The 23871-nt window shown below is 38.7% G+C and overlaps 1 protein-coding gene across 3 annotated transcripts; it reads right to left on the bottom strand.

The window, feature by feature from the left end:
* Positions 1-1152: 1152 nt before the first annotated feature.
* Positions 1153-23760, bottom strand: usp10 (ubiquitin specific peptidase 10). 3 transcript variants are annotated; one of them, XM_023406393.2, is made up of 15 exons: positions 23509-23760; positions 15252-15320; positions 14860-14905; positions 14370-14429; positions 10961-12193; positions 8433-8524; positions 7536-7645; positions 7393-7451; positions 7195-7298; positions 6722-6821; positions 5973-6153; positions 4722-4887; positions 3889-4033; positions 3381-3446; positions 1153-3167 (listed from the first exon to the last, which is right to left on the bottom strand). In XM_023406393.2, the coding sequence occupies exons 1-15, from the start codon at positions 23527-23529 to the stop codon at positions 2980-2982; spliced, it is 2640 nt and encodes an 879-aa protein (XP_023262161.1). In that variant the 5' UTR covers positions 23530-23760; the 3' UTR covers positions 1153-2979. The 3 variants fall into 3 exon arrangements, with proteins under 3 accessions (XP_023262161.1, XP_023262160.1, XP_023262162.1); XM_023406392.2 differs by having other exon boundaries at positions 10961-12196; XM_023406394.2 differs by lacking the exon at positions 14370-14429 and having other exon boundaries at positions 10961-12196.
* Positions 23761-23871: the final 111 nt, after the last annotated feature.

The raw sequence follows: 23871 nt of genomic DNA on the forward strand, positions 1-23871 counted from the left end.
ATGATCCAGAGCCGGCAGATGTTTTCAGTATTTACTGTATTATAAGAAAGCCCAGTAGTCTTATGACTACACCTCATTAGCAAACTGCTTTTTGCACAATCCTTTATTTGAACAATAAACAAAATATAATGCTGGAGGCTTAAAATTAAAGACAGAATAGATTTTGTTTTTAGGTCATTATCCTAACAATTCCCAGCAGACAATAGTGTTAGGAGCACATACTGAAAAGAGACATTGTTGAAGCATTTCACCAGCACATTTCCTGACCAGCCATGAGAGACTGAGATAAAACTGTACAACAGAAAGCTCAAGGTGTCCATTTCAAAGTCCCAACTTCCACATTTTAAAAAAAAAAAAAGAAAAAAAAAATGGAAAGAAAATACGCAAATCAACAGTCACAATTTGTGCTGAAATGACTACAAAGCCAGCAGCACAACTGAACTATCATTTAAGTTGTAAGATGTATTGACTGTCTAAACAGCATGCTGTTTCCTGTGTGAAATGAGACGTGGGCTGTGACAAGACATGGCAACAAGACGTCAGATGGAGAAGGCAAAATAAAGTTTGAATTGAAGGAAAGGCAGGAGGGCCTATATGTTTTCCTTTGGTTTATCTGGGAAAGGCTTCTGACTTTGAAACCCACAAGAAAAGTCAATATGCACCACATGATGTTATATCGCACAGAAGCTAAAAATGATTTAAATCTCCATATGTAATTTTGAAAATTATTACTTTAATTTTAAATTGAAAAACTGAACCAATCAGTCTTTGTGAACTTGCAAACAAGTAAGGGACATTTTAAATGAACTTAAATCCATGTGCTGCTCTTAAAATACAGAAAAATGTTTGTACATTGCACTCTTTGATCTGAAGCACTAAAGTATGTGACAACAACCGCCTTCTCACCTGTGTTATTGATAGACAGGTATATGTGAGGAAGTGAAGTGTGTTTGAGACGGAGAAAAGGATTTTTTGGATAAAAATCCAAGAACAAAATTCTAAGTCATGTAGAAATACTTGAGCTGATTTCATTTTGTGTTGATACTGAGGTTGTGGCACTGGTGGTTGGAATGAAATGGGTGTTGAGCAAAAACAAAAAACAAATTTAAAAAAAAATTATGAAAAGAGAAAATGACAAAATGGAAATAAATATCAAGCAAAGAACTAGATCAATTTTATTCATTGTTGTGCTTTAGCCTGTGTAGTTTCTTTTCAAACACCAATTCAAATGCAAGCATATTTTTCTGAAGGGAGCGAGAGCAAGGGGACATCCAATAAATGATCAATGACAAAAAAAAACTAACATCTTTTAGTAACTCAAACATAAATCATCACTATCAATGAATGATCCAAAAATCAATATCATCAACAAAAGCAAACACTATCTCCTTTTGTGCGCATGTCTGGGGTCTTTATGCAGAGCGTAGCACAGATGTAGTCCTACTTCCCCTCAACACTCCATTTCCCTCGACTAGGAGGAAACAATGAGCCACAAAAGAGTAAAATACAGAGGTGTCAGGTACATTCCCCTAACTCTTCACAGACATTAAACTTGCTGTTGCCGCCTGATTAGGGTTAGACTCGTACACTGAGTGGAAAAACGTCACACATTGAACCTAAGGCAGCCCCCGCTTTCTGCTGAGTTGGGGGTTAAGAGGGGTGGTGTGGCTCAGAACTACACTGATAAGCCACCTATACACAGGTGGAACCTTTAGACAAGACAAAAAAAAAAAAAAAAAAAAAAAACAATGGATAGAGAAGGAAATGTACAAAGTAAACAAGGGCAGGTTTTGCAGTGGAATCTGTCTTGATTGGTTGCCATCTCTCCAGTGCAAGAACTGAGTCTAAAAACTAGCGCAGTCTTTTAGGACCCAAACAAGTTTTCAGTCAGCTAGATTTTATATTTTTAGTTTTTTTTCTTTTTTTTTTTTTACATTTTAATCTAAATATTTGCAAAATATGCATTTGCCTGTCATATCATAATCAATCAGTTTATACTTTGTGCACAGAAGCTTATTTGTTATTAAATTCTAAAGCGCATTAATATTTTTTTAGATAGTCTTTCTAAATCTAAACCCAGATACCATAACAAGGATCTCTCAAACAAGGAAGCATTTCAGTTCCCATTCCATGTACCACCTTTCTTTTAGTTTTCCCGTTTTTTGATGGCTCAAGTACCGAGATTTAAAAGCATCGTAAAAGTGAGGAAATGGAGGAGGACTTGTCGTTGGTGGCGAAGAAGACAATCTGGCCTTGGGAGGAGAGACTCATGATAATGCTGGTGCTGGGCCTTTTCAATGCACTAGGGCAAATTCAAATAGGCTTTTAAACTGTGGCAAATTCTTTAGGCCAACAGTTCTCCTTTACTAAAAGGCAAACACTGATATTTCTGGGTCCTTTCCTTAAAAAAGGTAATTCAAACAAGAGAAATTACCCCCGCAGTCCACTTGCAGCCTGTGGTAGATAGTTCTTCCTGTGTGAGTGAGTCCACTGTTTGCTATCTGAGCAGAGCTGTGGGCTCAGTCAGGTGAGTCGCAGGTCCTAAACCAGTAACCTCAGCCCAACCTCTGTCTATTCAACAGTCCTTCCTTGCTGCTTTAAAAGTAAAACAAAAAAGGAAAAGAAAAAAAAAACAAAAAAAGAAAAACACAGCAGTGGTGCACAGAGAAGAGAGAGCAGTCACAGGGAAATCTTTGTGAATGCAGCTTGTTTCTCTTCTTCCGAAAAGAAAAAAGAGACAAGGAAAAGGGTGTTGGAAAAGCTGGTTCTCAGGAAAGCGGGGACAGGAGGGAAGAAGAGGAAAATCTTGCAAGAGAACAAGTTGGGCAGTGTTCCTGTTCATTAGTTTGCTGTGTGTTTGTGTCGTGTGTAGATGTACTGTACTGTCAACGAGTGCATTTTGAGCATGTGCTGTGCTGTGTGTGTTTGTCAATATATTCAGGTATTCTTGCGTGTGTTGAGGGGTGTGTATGTGTGTGTCTACAGCAGGTCGACGCGGCGGTAGTACAGCAGGTAGGCGGTGCGCTCTGCAGTCTGCTTCACCACCTGGTACTGGTTGATGACCTTCACTGCCTGGTCGTCAATGCGCAGCCAGCCGTTAAGACCAATGTGGAAGACATCCGTGGTGTAATGACCGCCTGTCGCGCTGTTCCCATGGTGATATACAACTGTTAAGTTGAGAGACAGAAAAACATTAGAGAAATGTGGGATATTTTACAGTATCTCAAAGTCAAAGTTGGGCACTGCAGTTTTTACCATGATCAGATTGACCCACAATGCTGTGCAATGCAACTAAAATAACTGATACTATAACATACAAAACTTATTCTTTTAATGATTCTACAAGCCAAATTAAATTCAGCAACAAAACACAACCACACCTGCAAAGAGCCTATAAGTTCTTTGGCCTTTCACAACTTTGCTCCGCACTCCAGAGGACAAGAGATCTGAAATAAAATGACAATTAGGAAAATCCACTGATTAGACTAAGAAATTCAAAACCATTGCTTAAATTGTAATCAGTACAGAATGATACAGATGCACGTTTGATCATTTTGTGCTTCATCGATTTTACAGCTCTTATGATTAGAGAGTGAATCTTGTACAAAGTTAATAGGGCTCTCATGATTGGATAATGTTGATAATGTTGAAAAAAAGACAAAACATAAAGAGTAAAACAACTTTTGTTTACATGATTGCCTGCTGCATGCAAACAAATACACATGCTGGGAGATAATCCGGAAAAAAAGGAACTTGACGGGTCCACACTCTGATTATGAAGATACAGTAGTGATTTTCCAACAGTGTAAATCCATAGTCATAGTGTCTCTGGCCAGTGCAGGTAAACTTGATTCATAAAGATCCAAAAAATAGAGTGTGGGTCGATACCTTTGCTGATTTCCAGGTCAACAGGGTAATCAATGTTCTTGGTCAGTTTCTGGCAGCCTCCAGTCTTTTCAAAAACAAATCTCTTAAGATGGAGCACCAGCACCGGGGGCAGCTCTTCCAGAGTCACCCTCCGACTGATCTCAATCTGAAAGTGGGGACAAAAAGACAAGAAGTCAGAGGACATACTGTGACAGTAATAAAAGATTATCCAAGGAAAAGAAAAAAACAACATTTTCAAATACTCATAAAACTTTATGTGTAACTGTAGGACTGTAGAAACCCAATACATTTCTTCTTAATTAAAAAAAAAAAAAAAAAAAAAAAAAAAAAAAAAGGAACAAGAACAAAACAAGTTCACACCAAAAGTTAACATTCTCTTGGAAATACAAGAGCTTGCTCAACCCTTTTAAATAGTGACTGATGAATCACTACGTTTTGGTGCTTTTCAAAGTACAAAAGACAAATGTCAGGCTGTGGACCAAATTTAACTGCCTCTAAAGTGATAAAGGCTAGAACGATTGTTTTTTGGTGACATAAACCTAACTTCAAAGTGTGTGCCCATTATACAGCTGCAGAGCAGATGTTTCCTGCACCAGTTGTTCCAGCTTAATGTTCACTGTCTGTAGCGTTTTCAGACAAGTATATTCCTCAGTTGTGAGGTCTTGTGCACTCACCTACGGCAACAATTACAATATTTCTAATCGTTGCCTGACCATAAAAAAAAAACCAAAACAACTAATACATGGTTTATATTACTTAGTTATTTTGAAATGTGATAGTGTGTGACACTGATCTTGATTAAAATCTAGTCTGAAAGTGCCCTTCTTGCATACCTCCTGCTTGGTTTTAGAAGTGTAGCCCTGGACCGACTCCCGTGCCACCAAGGTTTCTAGAGCCTCTTGGACAGTGCGGATCTTCTCTGACTGGATGTCCAGCTGCAGGGTAAAGAAAGGCTGCAGAGTGGCCGACTCTTTAGAGTTTTGTTGGTACACCACCGATCTGACAGAGAAAAAAAAAAACCATCCTGTTAGAAATGCAATTAAGGCATTTAAGACCTGGAAGGCAATCTATAACTAACGCAGGTTAATATTTAAAATATATCAATATAAATATATACTTTATATAACCTGCTTTGCTGCAATTATTTGACTACAGTGTTTTAACATAATTCAATCTGTAGGTGTCCAAGATTTAAAGCCTGACACTAGAATGATGCAATGATTCAACCTTTTTTATTATTCCAGGCTCATCCTGATTGCAACTTCTGACCCATCGAATATGAAAAGAAAAACCCGTAATATGCCGGCTGCTCCTGGTGGTCAAAGGGTTAAACTAAAAGGCCTTAAAATGAAGGCAAACATAATTTTCAAATAGTTGCAGTGATTCCTCAAGACAAACCAATTACTCTGACCAGTGCCTAAAGAAGTCCATGGGTTATAGCCAAGCTCAGTGGGCGTACACATTACCCTCTGTAAACATACACTCCTGTATTCCATTTCTCTCTGGTTGCAACCATTTCTAAGAAAATAATCCTTTAAGACAGTGTGCAACCAGTGTGGACCAGGATTGTGCCAGACCAGAACCTCATAGAACATATTATTTAGGCAAGCTACACCCGCACAGGTTCTTAACTTTCCAATTTGTCTGAAAGCTAAGACCTTTTGTTTGTGGATGGGTGCCCCACGTCTTGCTGTCGAGACTTCTGACCGCAATCAAACCACAGTGGCTGTTATTCTGAAGGACTCTGGTGTTTGGTGGGGAGAAGCTGGAGATGGCTGGTGGCAGACCAATTTGTGATGACCATGAACAGAGGTCGAACACTTTACGACCGACCCAGGATGCACACACAAAGTTAATATAATTCTTACCCAAGGTTGGCGAATTAACTGGGTACAGAAGCCATTAACAACAAGAGGATAAAGTTGTGTAATGAAATTTCTAACAAACTATGTATGAAGAAAAACTACAGCACTCCATACATGCAGCAATTATTACAATATCTTCCAAAACATAGGGTTCATTATTTTCACTTCACATATAAAAGTATTTCTGAAACCCATCTTCTCAGCAACCTGTCAACATACCTGATGTGGCCACCAAAGATGTCAGTGATGGGTGTGCGGACAAAGTCAGCTTGGCGAGTGATGGAGGTCTTATTTCGGGGGCCCACCTGCTCCCACTCATCCTCGCTACCTTCTTCCTCCTTATCAGCAACATCTTCCTCCACACCTGGCTGGGACTCGGGCCCATTGGGCGTAGGAGCTTCTGTCAAGAGAAAAAAACACCACTGAAGATAAACCACTTTAAAAGGTCAAATGACCAAAGTAGTTCAAAGTGCCTTAAAGTAAGTAAAATGAACTCCTCCTCTGAATACCCTGTCAGTTTAAAACTTGTAGTTAAGGCAACAGCATCTCAACTGATCATTTGATCTTTTCTTTACAAGTATAATCTGGAACATTGTCAGTCAATATATTGTATCCATAAACTGCTGACATGCTTTTCTGCTGAGGGATGTTGCGTTTGTCTAGTCACACCTGTCGAGTTGCGAATGGTATCAATCTTCATTCTTTCAGTAAAATCAATATATTTGTGTTCACATTATCAAGCTGGTTGCTGATTTTTGATTTTATTGAAAATAAAAAACAAATAGCACAAAACCTTCAAACTCAACAATAGATCATTACTTTGGCGCAGTTTCATTACGCGCAAAGTAACAATCTTTGACTTAAACACAAAACAGTAATGATATGAAAACGGTGAATTCAATGAAAAAAAAACGTAATGACTTTATTTGCGATATTGTTTTGATTTGCAAGCAGTAAAAAATGCTTACTCTCTTCCTGAGGGGAGATTAGTTTTTTCAATGCCAGCATCTCTTCGTGCAATCCATTGAGAGTGAAGCCAAGATACTCCTCTGCATCCTCTTGTCGGCCCTAAGAGCAGAAGCACAAAGACGTCAACACCAATTAAAACACTCTACAAAGAATGTCTACTGTCACCAGTATGTAGACATGAATCTGCATACATAGTCATTCACTGAGGTAAACACTGAAAGGGAACTCATTCATTAAAACTATAATCGGAATTGACTCAGCATGTCTACCGCATGAATTCATTTTAGCCAGGTGAGTTGTCAAAAAAAAAAAAACACAAAAGAACACCTGCTTCAAGCACAGTCTGTTCCAGACGGAGTGTATTACAGGAGTGTCATCATTAAAAAAAAAAAAAAAAAAAAAAGGCAACATCTTGACATACTGCTCTGCTATGGATATGTGATGCATGAGATCCTGAGACAGCACCGCCTACCTTCTCAGAGAGACTTGACTTGATGAGAGTGAGGAGTCTATAAATGTAAGTCGGCTCAAAGGGTACACCAGGCCGAATGTCTTTCATGACCTTATCACCAACAGCTGTGGACACAGTAACAAATTTTGCAACATCAGTGCTGCTGACAGAACGGCGTCAAATGTCTTGTCACATTGTCAACATGCTGTCACATCGTACCTTGTTGTTTGGCTTTTGATGGCACAGGCATGTTGTTGAACTCATTCACCAGCCTTACACTGTCAGAGAAAGAAACCACGGTCATGTGTATAAGAAAAACACATTTTAACAATTTGCTATCAGCGTGCAGAAACAGTACTTACAAGTTGTCTATCATGGGTGTGGAGGTACATGGTCTCTGCGTTTCATTATGCAGAGGAATGGACTTCATCAGGTGATACATAGGAGGGCACGCAATCAGGGCCTGTAGGGTCTGAGTGTTGAGAGTCAGGGAGGAAAACCATGTAGGAAAAGCAATGACATATAAAATACATGAATAAGTTCTAATTTGATGAAACTCAATGTTATTTTGTCGCTCAAAATTTTTTAAAAATATCTTTTGAATTAAAGTATGTCTTGTTCATTTTGTGTAAACAAAGTGTCGGAGTAAAAGGTCTCAAATTTTTCATCCGTTTCCACTAGGGTTGCAACTAAAGATTATTTTCTCAATGAACTGTTTTGTCTATACAATGTCAGAAAATAGGGTCCATTATTATTTCTTGCAGTCCAAGGTGCTGTCAAATTTTGTGTGATATAAAACATATAAAAGCATCGACTCCTCACACTTGAGAAGGTGGAACCTGCAAATAAAAAAATAAAAAAAACTACTACAACATTTAGTCTATTATCAAAATAGTTCATTTCTATTGATCGACTAATACCAGCAGTTCTAGTTTCCATAAAACAAAAAAGATTATTCATTGATAAATGTTTTGAACAGTCCTTAAAAGAAAAATTAAATTTTAGGAATTTTGCTGGCAGAGCTGAAACTCACTCCTCCGAGTGTCAGCGAAAGAAAAACAACTACATTTCACAATGGTATTTTTAAAGCACATATCAGCTTTGTCTGGGACTACATTCCATTTAGCCTATGTGCTATTTGGCTTAGCACCCGTGTAAGAGCAAATCATACTCCCAACAGCTAACCATAGAAATGTGTGTACACAGGTCAAAAGTGTTAAAAGAAGTAGGTGCAAATATCTGTGAAAGTGAAAGGATACAGCGTTGATATAGCACCAGTTTCCCTTGTTGATCAGTCCTCTCGGCTGCAAAGACACTGGTTTATGTATCAACTTCACATTCTCAATAAGTTCTGGGGATTCAAACAAACACAATGCTTATAAACAGACAGCCCTGTACAACTTCAACATCAATCAAAAACCATGTCTGTACAATTTTGTGTACATAATTTCAGGCATTAAAACTGTGAGATAGTGGTGAATGTTACAACACAGTTATTCATTCCTGAATCACACAAAGTAAATTTTCATATGAACAGAAACAAATGTTCCTTCTCCTATTCCTATCTCTTGTGATAACAGCACAAGAGATTGTCGGAGTAAGAGCAAGAACTTGCTGTACCACGCCTAGGAAGGGAGACTGTCATTCAAAAACACAGCTCCCATGGTAACGTGGAAATTTACACAATTGATTTATAAAAAAAAAAATTAAAAAAAAAGGGAAAAAAAAACACATCATTAATGCAATCTCTGTAGCTGTGAATACAGGCACAAAGACATATACACAAGTTCATTCTTATTCTCTGTACATAGCATTTACTAAAATTCGACTGCAAATAATTCAACTATTGCTTTACAAAAAGGTAATGTATATTCAGAACAAGCTAATCACTAGCAGGGTGATTCCTATGCTCATGACAACCACAGTTTTACACAGGCCCATTTCTCTTTTGTAAATGCAAGCAACTCTGTTAATTAAAACCCATTTATGAAACCAGTGCTTTACTTTTTGTGAAACGGTGTCATTGAACCTATCCTAAGGTAACACAGTTTAACAGCCAAGAAGAAACGAGTATTAAATATTAAAACCAAGTAGTGCCAGCGGGTCCGACTGACTGACAATGATTTATCTTGTAGGAGAGGGATGTGACAAACTGAGACTACACGCTGTATTGTGCGAACTTTAAGAGCGGCCCTTTTTCAAATTGTTTACTGTGCGTGTTATTTTACACATAGAGAAGACACACAGATTACACTTAGGGATGTGGTCAGTTATTATTTAGCACATTACTATAGATCTGCTTGTTGTCCCAATTTGCAATTTTAAACACCTGTGACCATCTAACCCAACTTTTCAGTAAATGGATTCCCAATGGTTCTCATGTTTTAAAGAGAAACACCGACTGATGGCTGTCATGTTCTGCAGATGAATACAGCCACATGATATTCTGGTTTATAAGCATGCAGTAGCAATTTCATCTCAAAAGGGAATACAATGTTACTGTACAATGAAAACTTTGCATCTTAAGTTACACCCGATGATTACTAGGTAGGTACCTCAGTGAAGAGACAGTGTGCTGAAAATGTGCACATTTGACCACACAGGACTGTGTTCAAAGCAGAACTCAAACCAAAGTGTTTGGGTGGACAGAAACAAGTGAGGACTTTGGTAAATTCCCAAACCTGAGAGAACAACTGTATAATAACCCAAACATGTGTACATATATGCTGCACATTCATATTGTGCAAGCTGCTTTTAAGAGACACAATGGGAAAAAAAAACACAGCCCAGAATGACTTTGCACAACTAAATACTTTGCATCTTGTATCTGTTTGCAAGTTCTTAAATAAATGAACTCAAGTGATCACAAACCAGACTTAACTGTGCTTATAACTGATCCCTCTACAGATGAGGCCAAGAAATCCTTTTCTCTTCTTTTGGCTGAAATAATGTTTTCACTTTTTGAAGACGTCTTTAAGAAACAAATGCACCTGCTGCTGTGCTGTGTTGTGTTTGTGTCAGGCCATCATGGCCCTATGAAACAGGAACAGGGTTTTCTCCCTGTCTTGGAGTTTACCACCTGACAGGTCAAATTCTATTCTAAGAATGTGTGACCATTCATAAATGCAAAATGCACCCTGAAATAATTGCCAAACCACTACTTGTAACCACCACAACTTGAAATATAAAAGAGGAAGATGCCACAACAGAATAAAAACAGAATCCTGACAAAATGAGAAAAAGAAGCCATACACTTCTAGGTGTCTGAGGAGAACATTCTTTTCTCACAAGGCCTGAGTCTTACAAGGTATTCCCTGCCTACTAATGTGTTGAGTAATGAGACAAATGAGACTAGTGACTTACTATCTGACAGCTATTCTGGATGTAGTGCCACCATCTAGTGTTCATTTCTTGAATTTCTTGAACATGAAAGCAACTCCTCTATAACCTTTCCTTATAGTGAGGTGCTACTGAGCTATCCGAGCTGCTCAAACTTAATATACACTTTATAGAATATAAGATAATCAGCAGCAGATTATGTAGTTAGGTCACTTTTCACTTCTACTCTTCTCAAACAAACATTAAATGTTTAAAAGGCTTACACTCATGAAGGAGGACAAGAGGTAGAACAGTACAATTGTCTCAACATTGCCACCAAGTGGAGGGGGAGTAAATTTAGCAGCAATGTACATTTCTCTTGCAGCAAAACACTTTAAGCTGAAACAACATAAAACAGGTATTATGGGTCATTTTTAAAACATACACAATGAGCTTCTTCATATTATACCTGCAAGTTTAGGGGCCTTTGGATCCTCTGATACATGGACAGGGCCGTCTTTGACCTCCCCAACTTTCTCAGGCTGCTCTGGTGTAGCGAGGGAGGGAGACACAACTTCCACAACATTCTTTACCTCCACAAAGGCCTGAGGGCCCCCAGGCAGAGGCTTGGAATTGTGAAAGAGGCTAGCCCAGGACTTGGGGAGGTTGGCAGTAGGTGCAGCTGGAATCGCAGACGAATGGCCCTGCTCTGTCACCACCGACTGGGCAGCAGTATCTGGGGAGGCCTGCTGTGTGTGCTCCCCACTCTCACAGTCTTCTTTGTGTCCATCTGCACTATTGGGAGTTTCACGTTCTGCTAGCCCATTGGCCACCCCACTGTCTGCTACCTCCCTTCCCTCCAGTTCAGTAGTCGTAATGGAAGTGGCGACAGAGGGGGTGGCCACAGCAGCTGAAGGAGGAAGAGGTGATTTGGAGCGTGGGCTGTGGGGAGTATCTGAAAGTTCGGGGCTCTGTGGAGCCAAATTATCTGGCTGCTGATCTGCAGTCCTCGGTCCCTCTGTCATCCCTCTGCTTTGAGAGGAGGATGAAGAGGAGGAAGTTGCATTATTGCCATCTGATAAAGAGGCAGCTCCACTTGTTAAGTCCAAAGAAGAGTCATCAGGGCTATCACAAGTCCTCTGATTGGCAGTGGATGAGGGGGCAAATTTGGCTGCAGCCACAGCAGCCGTTGATGTTGCCGTGGAGACAGGTCCAGGGGTGGAAAGTTCAGCCCCTGACAATACCTTACCATCCACATCCTCAGCACTGTGGTGTGGGCCACCGAGTGCATGTCCATTCACCAGTGCTGTCACAGGCGTCCCATCTGCTGCACTGCTGCTATTGTTACTGCCAGTTGCTGGGTCCAGGTAGTTGTAGTACCCAGGCGGTCGCTTTTTCTTTTTCTTCCTCTCTCGCTGTCCCAGGCTGCCAGGGAGTCCGTCCATGTCCTGGCAGGCCTGGTGATTGTCCAGGGCTGAGGCCTCTGAATCAGGGCCATCCAGCGAGTTGAAGTGGGTTCCATCAGGGACATCAGCTGCTGGAGGAGCTGTCTGTTGGGCCTTCTGGGCTGACTGGCAGCCAAGGATGAACTCTGGAGCCTGGGGGTTGAGGGTGCTCGACACCTTGTATAAAGGATCGTTCACCCCAACAGGCTTGGAATCCATCACCTCGTCAACGCCAAACTCAATGCGCTGATAGTCTTCTGCTGTAGATGACATTTTAATCAATTAGAAACAAAATTTTGTCTTTAAATACAGCCTTAATCCTAAATGTAAAAAATAGACACTGTGGTACTTTACACTTGGCTGGGGAGTTTGGTATAAAATCTTTATTTGTGAACAAATAAGCTATCACTCAACAGGAGTCGTGGGAGCGCCGTGACAAGATCACACGTACCAATAAAAAGAAATACATTCCACTGGACCTATTTTTAGCTTCAACAACTACTGATGCGTTCATGCTTGACTGAACCACATTCTTTCTGTGCTTATGTGAAGCCTCGAAGTGGGGTGATTCAACATTTCCAATTAAGAAGAGGGGGGCACAATGTAGGCTACAAATTCTATAACCTGCTTTTATGATAATATTTTTCTTTTCCTCACAAGTAACAGCCAGCCATCAAATGACCAGACTTGGAAGCCGTGACAGATGTGTATGAGGTCCTAGATAATTTGTTAATTGCCCTGATTTTATTAGCATACTATTAAAACAATTTTAATCAAGGTTCTGACACAAAACCAGTTGAGACTCACTGGCGTACATTGAAAATGTGGACAGTTCAAATAAATTTTGTATGGAGACTGACAATATGTACATTTAATTATTCCAAAATGCAAGGAGTAGGATTTTTTGTCTCAATTATATGCTAAACAGTGTACTCTATACAAATTGAATGTTTTGAAATATATCTAATTGTATACTATTTAAATTAAAAAAATGTTTTGTATAAGTAAAGTGCCTTATGTCAAACACTTTGTACTGTTTGGACTAAACTGCCACAAAAGCAAAGGACTCAAATTCAACATTTATATGTTGTCAAGTTTGTAATTAGTAGTTCTGACTGATCCTTTTTTTGTAAGGTGTGCCTAATTTGTCTTGACAAATAATGACAAGATCAGGTCCCCCGACAAGATCTTGATGTAAGCTATCGATGGAGAATAATACAGCACTGGGGGTTTAATGCAACTCTTCCCATAAATTTCTCTCTATGAATCACTTACTAAAAAGGTAAGCTAACCTAGATTTACCTAATAATTATAGATTAAAATTATGCAATATAGTGTACAGACAAAACAAAAGCACACTAGTAAAGAAACAGGCCTACCTTACACTTTCCTTTATGGTACTACCCACCTCCAAATGTTAACAGTTTTAAAGAATATTTATTTATAGGAATATAGTTATAGACTTCCATTTGTGCATTTTTAAAATTATGATGGCAGGATGACAATTTATATTTTCTGATATGAGACCTAGACTCAAATATCATCCATAAGAGAACTATGAACCATATAAACGTAATGTACCACACACCTCATGCAGTTTATGTATTCTGAAGGCAACAAAAGTGACTTGTCTGAATAGTTTCATAATGGACTGCACATCTGTGATGTACATAAACATTCATTCTTTCTTAAAAACTGACTACATTTATATTACCCAAGCGTCACTAAATGCTTCAGCAATGCAGAACACCAATGCACAAAACGAATGTATGTCATCATTACAAAACAAATTATGCTTCATTATTTAGTTAAAGTGTGTTGCATAGCATCTTAAATAGTAAATTACTATGCAGCGAGAGGTGCAAAGTGAAAAGGTAAACAAACAGGAAACATTAGTAAGTGCAAATCAGAAAAATCATCAAAGTTTTTCCATTATGATACAGCTGACTGGTCACCGAAACTGTAAACCCTGATGTTCTGCAGGGGTTAAGAGGGTATGAAAACAGCAGTTACTTCCTCTACTGGGATTAGACGATCTTCTGTTAGTGTTATTGAAATCACACTTCATGACTGTAGAATGCATTTAGCAATAAAACCTTAACAATGTAAGGGTAAATATGTACACACATGTTAGCAACCACATAAAACCATCACTATGCCCCTGGTAAATAAGCTGTGATTGTTAAATCATACAAAAATTAAATCCGATTTTAATTCAACTTGGGAACCCTGCAGTGGTGAAAATGCAAGAGAAGATAAGATACTTAGCAGTATCTTGAGCATGCAAAGCTCTACAGATTTTACCAACAGGCAAGAGAAAGAATAAAGGCGCAAGGTTTAGAAAGCCACCAGTTTTTGAAACCTGGATTTTGAGTTTTACAGCAAACGCACAACAGCTAGTCAAGCCACAGGGTGTCAGACTCCTCAACTCACCGCAAACCTGCAGTCCCATTGACTCCATAATATAAGGTACAGCAGGAGTGCAGTAACTTCCTAAATAATCAATACAAATCAAGGTAAGGCAAGTGTCATGTGCAAATGAGAACCATTTCAAAGAAAGGTGGCTGCTATTACATTTTTTCATTTGGTGGCCCGTAATTTAAAGAATAATGTATTCTTAATATAATAAAGAGTTTAATATCTACTGAGGTTTGTAAACAATATATACAGAACTTTATGTATAAATATATGCAAAAAATAATAACATGAAAAGCATCTCCCGTCTAGTCAAGTCAGGTCAGCTCAGCCGGGGCTTCACGCTTACATTTGAAAGACCTGCTCTGTTAACCTACAGTGATATCAACTAAGAGCTTGATAAGTCAGCTACTAAGAGATGATTGGGTATTTTGATGCTAATGAATAAATAATTAAAAAAACAAAATAAACATCATCTAACAATCTAGTGTATATGAAATGTACATACCAGAAGACTGACTGACGCATGGAACTTTGTCATTGAACGGAGGAAGCTGAGGAGACAAAATGCACAATTAGAAAAAATAAATAAATAAAAATTCCACATATATTGTAGAATTACATTTTTGAGTGAGTCTGAATCACCACTATTTCAGACAACTAAAAATCCAAGTATAGAAATCAGAAGACATGCTAAAATAGTTTTTGACATGAGATGTAACATTGACAAGGGAATAAAATATGACCATTGAGATGGTTGTTTTCTGTCCAAGAAGATTTTGCTGAAACTGACAGATCTTCCTGTAAATTGTCAACCTTCATGGTGATCCATGTAATAAGGATTTATTAATGTAAAAACAACAACTACTACTACTACATCTTTGTAATCCATCTCCTTACCTCGACATAACATCGTGGAGTCACAAAAAACTGATTGATCTCATCAGGGCTGAATTCCCCGAAGATGTACTGTGGGAAGAAATCAATACATTCATTAGTTGAAAAAAAATTATATTATAAAATCCACTTCTTTCCTGATATGATATGATGCAAATTCAAAATTTGGAAACTGATTCTAAATTACCTGGCACATCCTTTAAGTCCCAAAACATGATATCATACATCAATATAAAAGAACAAATTAAGGGAAAATCGAATAATATAGATAATGAAGGACAGGACTTTGGCCCCGTAACTCGAACTGGCTCAAAAAACGTGCTGTCATTGCATATCTAGGTACAAGGGCTCTTACTCGAGTCAGCCATCACATAACCATGACAGCATTGCTAGCATGTGCAAAGGTAAAGCACCACATGAAGTGATGAGTCATGAATACTAACAGCTCAGATCTGATCCCAGTACTGTTTAGAGGTAGGTTTTTACAGTTAACACAGGTTAAAACACAGAAAACAAAGCACGCAAAAGCAGGTGTAGGTTAGGGCTAACCCCTAATACTCTAATTTCACTAAAGTGAAGAGTATTAGTTGACAAAGTCTTAGTAGGTTGGTTGCAAGAGAAGAAAAAAAAAAAAAAAAACCAGCAACACTCAGTCACAGACAGATTGTTTACACAGCTGGTCCCTTTAGTTGTTAGGTTATAATGTAACCAAGCGCCTTGGGTTTCGTCTAACTGGGCATATTTAGTGATAAAATAATGAATGGGACAGAGCAAGCAGGACTCCACCAACAACTCCTGCCTTATAGCAACTCTTAAGGGACACACCACCTCAAGACAGTATTTTACATTAAATGAATATGTCAGGCAGGAAATCCAAAGTGTGGGAACATTTCAAGAGTGCCGAGGACAACCGCAACAAGGCAACATACAAACTCTGAAGGCAAACATTCCCCTTTCCAAACACGGCTCATCATTTGAAACATGTCAGTAGCCTAACATTAGCCACTAAGTATAGCCACTCCAAATAATGTTCTCCTTGCATTCAGAATCATTACTGCTTTTGCTGGTATCATTAACAGGTGGCTCGCTTTGTGCCTGCACTTGTCGAATTTATACTTTAAAGGCTCATTATTTTGGTTTTGTATTTCTCTGTTTTGTAGCACAGTGCCAACAATGTCAATCATAACATTCTCTCTCAGCTCTGGACTCAAACCATTTTCTGATGCCCCCAAAAATCTAAATAATTAATATTATTAACATGTGATGAATGGTCGCCTAATGACTTGAAGTAACAACTACTAGTCGACCAGTAAGTCCTTGGTCGGAGGCAGCCCTGGTGTATGTATTGTTTTAACTTAATGTGCTTTTTTGACAAAATTAAACTAGAGAAATCTGACTTATGCGCTTGTGATTTTAAAAACTACATGGATCCAGACTGAAACTCTGCTAACCTGTCCTTCTTGTGTCTGCTGGAAATCTGGAGCAGTAAATTGTCAATAATTAAATGATGAATCAGTCACTTAAGATAACAGCTTTAGTTGCTGATTGCTTGCACACTTAAACTTGCTAAATTTCTCAGAGACAAGATTTTTTTTTTTCAGTTACACAACAAACTCCAGCCTTAAAATGGCCGGTGAATTGACTTTACACCTCTGACGCATTCAACAAAACTTAACCAAATTGTTTTTTATTTTCTTCCATTAACTTTATTTCTGATTAATTAACTTAAACCCTGTTATCCAGTTACACATAGAATCACAAACTATAAAAACTCCACTCCAGGATAAGATCATAAATGGATTCATAAGTGGAGAAAGAGTGCCATGTCACTGACACTGGTTTACACAAGTATGAAAAGTCATACAGACACAGAAAAAAACTTAACTATGCGACATAATTGGAGATGAAACATTTAGTTGAGCAACCAATTAGTTGATGGAGACAAAATGAATTGGCAACTATTGATAATGGATTATTTGTTTGGGTCACTTTTCAAACAAACTCTGCCTCTAGAAATATGTGGGGCATGGGCACGTCTGACCCCCTTATATTTTGTTGACCAAGATCACTTAATTGAGAAAATATCAACAAATGAATGTGTAATGAAAATATTACTTGCAGCACTAAACTATAATTAATAGGATGAATAAAGAGAAGTGACCTAGATTTACCTGGAACAATACAAAAAACTGATTAGCTTGTGGGCTCAGACCCCTCTAACAGCTTTTACCTTCATTATTGGAGTACCAATAACCCAATAAACAGGTATTGGCACTGTAATTAATAGCGGGCTAGGGAAGAAGAATTGCACAGATGTTTTCCAGACAGAATTTAATTAATTTAATCACTGGATAGCGAAACGCATTATTGCTCTACCCCACTGTCCAGTTATTCCACATATTTATTTAGTGCATTGTTTTGACTGTTAAAAATCAATTTTATATCATTGTTATTAATTCTGTTTTCATATCCTATTAGCATTAGTTATGTTACACCCCTGACAGATGACCCTTGGAGCCTCAGGGGAAACGCCGCACTCTGCCACCTAAGTGTCCACATGAGCATGGAAAACACAAAGCCACTGAGAAAAGGTGACATGAACTCACTAGCCCAGCTGTTAATCCTCGCAGTGCAATAAACAGTGGGACGTGAAAGGGGAGGCACAGAGAAAAGAAAGTGCAGCTCAAGCACATGTAACTCTTTGCAAACGAGGCCCCACACGAGGGCCCACATTGCTGAAATGGCACTACAAGCGACAAACAGCCAGCCATAATCCAATGGCCTCAGGATGGCTAATACAATCACAACAGAAAGAATGTCCCTTTGCTTCTTTCTGCAGGCGTGCCATGCGTACCACACTAAGCTTCCCTTGCTGTTCGTTTGGACTGAGGATTACAACAAATTAGCCATCTGTATGATTTCAACACAGTTTAGTGACGACACCACACACACAACAGCGACATAGGAAGGGTCTAACATAACAGATAGCAGGGCTGAAGTAGTATTAGTATATCATATGTATATTGTTATTAATTTACTGCTCTTCAATTTACTTCAATTTTAGTGATATTATGTCTAACAAGTTTCAAGTGCAAATGTGCAGAAAAGATTGATTCTGGTACATAAATTATCATTATTGACAATTTCTCTTTTTCAACTAATATCTATAAATGTGAGCTATTGAAAATAGTCACATGAAAACTTGCTACAAACAGCTTTGTCCAAAATACAAATGAAACCCTAAAACCGACTCTAGGGTCACAAAAAGGCCACGTTATCATCACATAGCAAAGTGTAAAAACGCAAATCTAGACTTCAGCCAACATTGTTGTTAACACCCAATGCACAGTGATTTACTTTTTTTATTTGCAGTCACACAATACATACCTGAGTAGTATGTCAAAATAGCATCAAATTAACCCGAACTCTGAAAAATGAATTTTTGTTCACCATCTGCAATCATTAAAATCAAGACTATGTGAATATTTACATATTACAACTTAGTCTTTATGGATTTAAATGAGTAACATGCCTATACATCCCCAAAAAAACTGATTACTGTTCAGACAATCTGTCAACTCTAACCATAACAGGGGATACAGAGAGCTCTACTGTGCTTGTTCTCTTAAATTGGTATGCAGTGTTATTAATGGACAACTTGGCTGAGCATGAAAATGCTGTAGCACCACTACAAATAAGGTCAGACTTGTTTTCAATGAATCTCTGGAGCATGTCTGTGCCTGCATATTGGTGTGATGTAGTAATACGGTGACACAATGACTATAAAGCATGAAATACGAATGGATATGACACAGGAAGAAAGGAATTAATGTCATCTATTCTGCTTAAAGCCAGGTGCTATCAGACAAAAACAACTCATCAATTCAACAATGTGGCATACCATTACTGATATGATTATCAATACGCCACAAAACCACCATTTCAGTTTTCTATCATTCTGATCATTTAAAGTTAATTCATTAATTTTAAAATGATCTGAACTTTTGATGCCTACTAGGCTTTGAAGTTAAAAAGATACTAATGGCATGACAATCTCGCCTGAACCCTCCTGATATTAATTATCCAGAGAACAATCAGTGCTGTTATGTACAAATTATACTGACTAGGTGAACCCCTTTCTGCTCTTCTCTGTAATCAACCCCTCACTATTCCCGATTAACTACTATACAAAATGAGCTGCCACTGAACACTTAGCTAAAACTAATACAGTCTAATAGTGCATTATGATAGTTACAATTTTCAGTACAGTTCATTTAGAAAATAATCAGGAAACTAATTGATACTGAAAATATTTTTTATTTGCAGCCCTAATTTTGTGCACTGCAACATTTTGATATCTAATAGCAAGCAGCATGCTAACATTTAGCATCTTAGCATGCTTACAGAAGGACTGATAAAACGTTAACATTTAGCCTGTTAGTATGACATGCTAAGGGTGGCATGCTAATCTGAAAGAACATTATGACTTTTACCCAAGTCTTGTTGATAATGTCTGTTGGTAAAGGGGGAGATTGAAAATTGACGTAGGTAAAACCAGATTGGGAAAAAGGGAATGACTAGTATAGGATGACTGGAGTAAATTGGTGCTACTGAATTTTTAGCTACACTTTGGTGGATTTTTTTTTGTGCTGCATTTACATTCTGTATGCACTTGGAATGACTAAGCAGAAAATTTGGGGGCAATTTGGATGATAGTTTGATTTGTTTGTGCTTATGCTGTAGTTTTTCCCAGGAGGAGTGGTGAGGATTACTATCCTACTCACAGATTTATGCTTTGGCAGAACACTGGGTTTAACTAAAAATAGACATTAAAAAATAAAAGAGGATGTCGCAATAACTGTTACATTTCCAAAAGTGCTTAAGAGCCATACCATTCCACTGGATGACTCATTCCTTATTACAATGAACACAGCCTATGTTGTTTATTCTGAAACTCCTACTTGACTGCATTTTCTATCTCAGGAGTGTAGATCTATGTCAGGCAATCACCAGAGTGCATGCTCTGAGAAGAAGCTCCCCATTTACATTGCTTTACTAGTTTGATGAGTTGAAAGGAATAAACTACTGTTGCCATGTTCAGTGTAATAAATGTCACGTGAATGCAAATATTCCTTTAAGCATTTTTAAGCCAACAAAACAGAGGCATAAGCTATAACATTTTGTAGCTACACAGGCGAAAAACGGCTTTTATAGCAAACACCTGAACTAAACCAATAAAACTAAAGTTGGTGGCGATAACTTCAGAGAACCTTATATACTGATAGATATTCTACACTTACACCCGCCGCAAAGTTCAACGCAACTGTCTCTGCTAGCTTCAGACCAATGCAGTTGTCATTTTCTCATCCAGCTCCCACATTGTTTAAATTGCAAATACACTTGTGCCCATCTGAGTGCCCTTGGGCGTTTTGGTCCTAAAATGAGGTGTGGTCAGGCGCATTGTTGGCGCATAGCTATCTTGAGGCAGTGGAAAGCGATTGCGTGATTGACCAACAAAAACCTGGTTACAGTTATTTTAAGAGCGCACTGTCAAGATAGTGATATACGGCTACATAGGCAGGAGCACAACACGCATACACTCTGCCTGTTGCACGCAAGCAAAGTGTGCTGAAAATGAGCTTCAGATATTTGGATAAGTAAGGTGTAACTTTACATTACAGCCCGCAAAAGGTCGAAGTGTTCTTTGTGGCATATTGTGTGTTGCACAATGTTGCCATGCATCATGGTCTATGGTCTCTTAGACATAAATGAGGTTCTGCAGAGAAGCGTTCTTGCTAGCTGGTAAATCCACTGTAGTGTTTCCCATTCAACACCTATACTAAATTTGTTCAGTTTCATAATGAACCAAAGATTTATTCACACTTATCATATAACATAAAAAATTTCTAAACGTGTGATTTGAGCGGCTGCCTCTTTGTACAGCTGTATGCAGTATATTGATTCGCTACCAAGGGTTACCAAGGTGGAAGCCCACCTGGCTTTTAAGGGAATAGGAGATGGCACTCTGATTGGTTTATTAAATATTACGCTAATACACGCACGCCCAAGAGACTTAGTTAAAAACCTTTTGAACAATGCACCTAGCTCAGCGACTGTTTTTAATACCGTTAAAATAGAATAAGTGATATGGACACGGTCTAAATGCACTTTGGACTGTTAAAATAGTGCTCATAATCTTAATTTCTATGCTTTTTCTTAAGATCCTGCAATGGCCTTTTATTTAACAAAGCATTGCCTAAATTCTCACAGTGGTTCAGCTTTACTAATTAAACCAAAAAATATAATGTTAACATACTACTTTCAAATGGCACATTGGCAAGACAATGTATTAGCAGGGTAAATTACCTAAACAGACAAACAGAATTTTACCATTTGCTGTCATATTTGTCAGTTTTTTTTTTAATCTGCAGGTACAACTACAGAGCAGTATTGATAAGCGTTTCCACAATGACCCGTTTTCCCCAATTCATGCTCAGAAGAGCGTTCTTTTTGCTGGTGGTGTCTTGTTCTACCTCTGATAATTTGGCTGTCTGACCTGTTTAACAACTTTACTTTTGTTAAATCGGATTTGGTTGAGTTTATATCAGTTGTGTTGTGGCATTTTATTCCACTCTCTTGTTCATTTCTCACAGAGTAAATCAATGAGACAGCAACATTTTAATTTGTCTATACAGAGGATTTTACACAGAGGGCGAGCTATTAGGAGTTTTTGTTACACAGGAAAAACAGTTGCCAACAGGGGCAACCAAACCAAACGAAATAGTTGATAGGAATCCAAATCCGGTTGCCCGAGGAAATTGGGCAACTGTTAATGTGGAGCTCCGTCTTTCAATACCTAAATTTGGCTAAGTACAAACTCTTCTGAGTCATGCTATTCATTCACAAATGCCAACATTTGTATAACAACAAATGCACCATCATGGTAGGATCATCAATATCAGTTGGAACATGTATCATTCATTTTAGAGGACAAACATTCTTTGGCCATTATACAAAACATGAAAAAGCTGACCACTGTGTTTGAAAGAAGCCAAGACTGCTTTTCCCTTTAAGCTTTCACTTTGCTGAACAGTTGGCCAATAGAAACACTCAAGTTTAAGGCTAGGAAGTGGGAAAGCATGCAGAATTAAATCTCTGGTGAGGTTTCCTTACTGTGATCATTAGCCGTTTCTTAAACTGTTGAACCCGAAAAAGCATGTGTCCCTGATAGAGTTTAGTTTTATTATTACATTGATTTTTGTCACAATATCAACTTTAAATTAGTCATCAGCTAGAAACTTCAAACATGGCATGTCTCTGCATGCATAGCTAGACTTCAAAATGGGCCTTCCCACATGACAGCTACCTTCCTCAGAGATAACACCAAACTTGCTAAATCACCTACAATCTATGCCACATGGAGACCGGTGGTATAACCGCACACCTGCACAGCAGCGTGCAAGCTCAATCGTGTTTGAAATTGTTTCCATATCAAATAAATCTTCGCTATGAACGAAGGCCCACACTGTCGCATTTCCATTTAGCTAACCAGCTAGCGGACTGACTGCAAAGTATAACCACACCACCTGAATAAAGCTGTTAGCTTGCTAATAGCTAAATGACCAGCAGGGAATTGTTATATCCTGGCTCAACTGCCTAGAAACGGAAAATCATCACATGCAAAACATTCCACCAAATCGTCACTGTGCCTCCTAAATACCCAGAGCAAAAGTAATTAGCAGGTATTTCCACTTATGAAAATATGCGCTGAAAGAAGGCCTGTCGCTTAACTGAGCAGGTGGGCCATGCATACACGCAGCAGTTTTCAGTGTCACTTTTCTCTGGGAAATACCACATGACACTTGTCGGATTTGACACCAAAGCGTCGCTGATTTTGGATTAAGCACGCTTTCATGTCATTCAGCTACACGTAGCTGTCATGTCCTAAAGACTGCAGCAGATAGCACCGCTGGCTCATTTGAATGGAGAGACCTAGGGCCTGTTAGCTACCATGCTGGTGGTGATTCAATGAGGCTTAGGGGGGCATTAGCAAGCACTTTTTAGTACTTACTTTCAATGACACGACAAGCCAGATGTTTCAAATAACAACACGCACCTGTGCGAATTGCCACTATAGAATGGCACTATTTTAGGTATGAATGTTGTGCAAGTGCGGGACGGTCGTGAGTGTATAAATAACGTTACAAGGCGTGCAGCAGGAGTTGTTTGCAGGCTAACGTTAGCCAGCTAGCTTAGCTACCTGGTTGCTGTGAGAAGCCATGCTCCCGGTGAGGTTCTCTCTCCTCAAGATGAAAACTCTCCCGGGAAGGTGTTGTAGGTTTGTAATGACAGTTACAAAAGGTGTCCTACTTCGACATCATTGTCATTTTCCCAACTTTGTCCTGCCAGTCGTAAGTTTCGATCCATGTAATGCATCAGCACTTCATGCTGCTCGCCTTGCCGTCACCGCCATTTCTGTCTAGCATCTTCCTCGCTTGCTAGCCGAGCCAGCGCGCGGTCGGTTGTAGTGGCAGCGTGAGCTCAAGGAATAACCACAAACACTTCCGGTGACGGTTCACTCTCTGACTTCACAATAAAAGTATTCATCCAAAGACACCACCAC

The sequence above is a fragment of the Seriola lalandi genome, unplaced genomic scaffold (genome assembly GCF_002814215.2).
Source record: "Seriola lalandi dorsalis isolate HSWRI2012SDOR001 ecotype SW California unplaced genomic scaffold, Sedor1 jcf7180002054306, whole genome shotgun sequence".
In the NCBI taxonomy this organism is placed as follows: Eukaryota; Metazoa; Chordata; class Actinopteri; order Carangiformes; family Carangidae; genus Seriola; species Seriola lalandi.

Excerpts from the sequence above, each read along its gene's own strand:
- usp10 (XM_023406392.2), bottom strand. The coding sequence starts at position 23,529 with ATGGCTTCTCACAGCAACCAG. Across the intron at positions 14,430-14,859 it reads ATGCGTCAGTCAGTCTTCTG|GAAGTTACTGCACTCCTGCT; the intron begins GTATGTACATTT and ends TTGATTATTTAG. Across the intron at positions 8,525-10,960 it reads AAAGGCCCCTAAACTTGCAG|AACTTATTGAGAATGTGAAG; the intron begins GTATAATATGAA and ends TTGAATCCCCAG.